A 3,432-nucleotide genomic window follows, 5' to 3' on the forward strand; every position below is an offset into this window, starting at 1 on the left:
CCGCCGGGGGGCTGCCCGTCGGCTTGCTACTGCGTGGCCACGCCGGAGCTGGAGCAGTGCCGCTACGAGCGGTTGGAGGAGCCGCCGCGGGAGCTGCCGGCCGCCGTGCACAACCTCAGCATCGTCGGCAGCAACCTGAGCGTGCTGCGCCGCGCCGCCTTCGCCGCCCGGCCGCTGCGCCAGCTGCGCCTGCTCCGCCTGCACCACGACAACATCCAGGCCATCGAGGACATGGCCCTGCAAGGGCTGCCGGTGCTGCGCACCCTCGACCTGAGCCACAACCCGCTGCTCTCGGTGGCGGCCGGCGCCTTCGGCGGCGCGCCGCTGCTGCGCACCTTGCAGCTCAACCAGGCGCTGCTGGCCGCGCCGCTGGAGGAGCAGCTCGCCCTGGCGCTGGGCAACCTCAGCCTGCGGCGGCTGGAGCTGGCGGGCAACGGGCTGCGGGCGCTGCCGGCCGCGCTGCTGCCCGCCGGCCTGGAGGAGCTGGACCTGCGCAACAACTCGCTGCAGCGCCTGGGCGCCGCCGAGCTGCGCAGCCTCGAGGCGCCGGGGCTGCGCAAGCTGCGCGTCTCGCTGGGCGCCAACCCGCTGCGCTGCGACTGCGCCCTGCGGCCGCTGCTGGCTTGGCTGCGCGGAGCCGCCACCGGCCGCGTGCCGGACGCGCGGAGCTTGCGCTGCGCGGGGCCGCCGTCRCTGCGGGGGGCCGTGCTGCTGCGCCTGCGGCCCGAAGCGCTGGGCTGCGAGGGCGGCGAGCCCGGCGAGCTGGAGACGGCCTCTTACGTCTTCTTCGGCATCGTGCTGGCCCTCATCGGCGTCGTCTTCCTCATGGTGCTCTACCTGAACCGGCGCGGCATCAAGCGCTGGCTGCACAACCTGCGCGAGGCCTGCCGCGACCAGATGGAGGGCTACCACTACCGCTACGAGCAGGACGCCGACCCGCGCCGCGCCAGCGCCGCCGGCCCCGCCGGCCTCTGAGCCGGGGGACCCCCCCACGACGGCGGCTCCTGCACCCCCCCCCCCCGTCCGGCCGTGCACGGGGGTCTCCCTCGCCGGCACCGCGGGGCGATTGCAACGCCGGGAACTGGGTCAGAAAGCAGAGCCGACGCATGCGGGATGCTCCATGCGCCCCGGCCCCGCTTCACCGATGCTCCGGGATGCTGCCGAGCGAGCGTAGGGCATCCCGCAGCCAGGAAAACCACCCCCCCCCTCTTTCCCACTTCCCAGGCAGCATTCCCCGCGGGAAAGAGCCCYCCTAACCGGAGCATCTCAGCACGGCCAGGCTCGGAGGCCGGACCTGCCGCGGGCTGTTGGTTGCTCCGGGAGGATTACGGGTTGCTTTCAACGCGGCCGTCAAAAAGACAGTTTGGGTCTGCGGACTGCGAGCCCCCGGCGCTGCCGGCGGGGACACGGAGCAGACTCGCGCCCCGGGCGCGCGGGTACGGCCGTGGGATTCGCTCGGCAGGGCCCCGAGAGAAACTTCCCTCCCGGATGGTACCGGCACCCGGACTTGACTTTTACCGTGTACAGCTCTCTTTCCTATTAGATTTCTATCTGACAAGCGCAAAYGTTTTAACTTGATTTTATTTTTATTTTAATTTTTCCCTTGCTCCAAAYGCAGAGGAGACCGAACCGACCAACCGTGCGATTTTATTTTATTTTTTTTCCAAGCCCGTTCACTGATTTTTTTTTGTTGTTTGCCTTCTACAACATTTCCCTCCGTTTCCGGGCACAAACTAATGCAGCTATTACAGCAAACGCCTCTGCAGGCTGTATGCATGTTACCGACGATAGCACACGGCGGCAACTCTTTTCGGAYCGCAAAGTATAATCTCGACTAGGTCGCCTCCGCACTTTGTAATTTGAAGCAAACGCTCTCAATCTCGTTCACTCGCACACGTTTGCTTTAGACCTGTGCCTGTTACTATATACTAGAGCAAATATATTGAAGGCTGCACCCGTTGTACCGTCTATTTTCTATAAAGCTCGTTGCAATGATTTCAGAGCTCTCGGCGGCTGAAGCGGCGTTATTGCGGTTGGGTTTTGCGGAGGAAGGCAGGCAGCGATGGGCTCATCCGGAGGCACGGAGAGTTTCGCTGTGGCTCTGAAACGACTTTTCCTTTGCCGGTTCGGTGGCCACGAGAGCAGAAAGGGTTTTTGCGGCTAATGCACGGAGCTCGGGGTTTTGCCGGTCCTGCTCCTTCCCTGTTAGGGGGGAAGGCGCTAGGGCAAATTGTCCGGATCGAGGTTTCCGAAGCAATTTTGGGGTTCCTGAGTGTTTTGGTRTCTCATTTATGAGACACCTGAGTCTGCTGAGCATCAGGGAGAGCCGGTGCAGGACTGCGGCTCGCGGTTATTCCCGAAAGCAAAGCTGTAGCTTTTGCACTCTGGTGCCTGAAAATGCCAAAGTTCGGTGCAATGCTGAAAATTTGTGACTTTTGCAATCTGGCACCTTAAAATGCCAAACTTTGATGCAGCGCTGAAAATTTGTGGCTTTTGCAATCTGGCACCCTAAAATGCCCAAGTTTGGTGCAGCACTGCAAATACAAGCATTGCATTTTTGTACGCCTGCGGTTGCCTCTGTATCCAGACGCTGATGCCGAGGGGTGCAAGGATTAGGGCTGCGTCCGTGCCGGTGCTGGCAGGGTGCTTGGGATCCTCGGTGCCGGGGGGGAGCAGCGGATCCCGGCTCGTCGTGCGGGCTGGGACCTCGGTGGGTGCCCGGAGGCTCCGCTGCAGTTTGCCGGTGGCTCTAATGTTACCGCAGTTTCCGCGTTTCTCCTGGAGAGGGTAAATCYGACCCGTGGCCTCCGTGCCCGTTTCCTGCCCCACAGACTTTTCCGGACTCGTGTGCAAGCTGTCGCTTGTGCGTGCGTGGATGTGCTCAGCTCCGGGGCTGGGCGCCGCTGATCCGGCAAAGTTCCGGCCGCGGGTGGCACGGTTAATCCCAGCACAGCCGTGCCCGGAGCACCCGGGAAGGATCAGGAGCAGGGGAGGTTTGCAAGGGGCAAATCCCGCGGTTTGCGGGGACCTGCAGGAGCCACCAGTGCTCCCAGCGGCTCCGGGATGCACCGACATCCGGCGCGGGCGGGAGAGCTGCGGGAACGGTGCAGCGGGGTGAAAGCTGGCGCCTGGGTGGATTCTCGGGTGTCTGCAATAGGGTTGTGCTCACGTGCCGAGCGCTCCAGCTGCCAGAGTTTTTCTCCTCTCCCTGGCCGTCTCTTTTTACAGTTGAAGGCGTGTTTGCCTGGGGTCAGACTCCTGAAGGGTCAGAAATAGCCACGTTCCCGGTGCCCGACGCCTCTAATGAGCCAGGCCGGGATAACGAAGTGCTTCCTTCCCCATTTCGCACCAATCCCCGCCGGGAGCCGGGGCGGCGGGGCGAGCGGGGAGCCGAAAACGGGTCTGGGAGCCGACCGTGGTGCAGTGCAGGAT

General features: G+C 63.8%; 1 protein-coding gene across 1 annotated transcript; it reads left to right on the plus strand.

The window, feature by feature from the left end:
* Nucleotides 1-6: 6 nt before the first annotated feature.
* On the plus strand, nucleotides 7-975 carry TPBGL (trophoblast glycoprotein like; the record flags this gene model as incomplete). The annotated part of the gene is made up of 1 exon (XM_026079263.1): nucleotides 7-975. A coding segment is annotated over one exon (969 nt), but the record flags the coding sequence as incomplete, so codon positions are not given.
* Nucleotides 976-3,432: the final 2,457 nt, after the last annotated feature.

The sequence above is a fragment of the Apteryx rowi genome, unplaced genomic scaffold (assembly GCF_003343035.1).
Source record: "Apteryx rowi isolate R43461 unplaced genomic scaffold, aptRow1 scaffold_498, whole genome shotgun sequence".
NCBI lineage: Eukaryota > Metazoa > Chordata > Aves > Apterygiformes > Apterygidae > Apteryx > Apteryx rowi.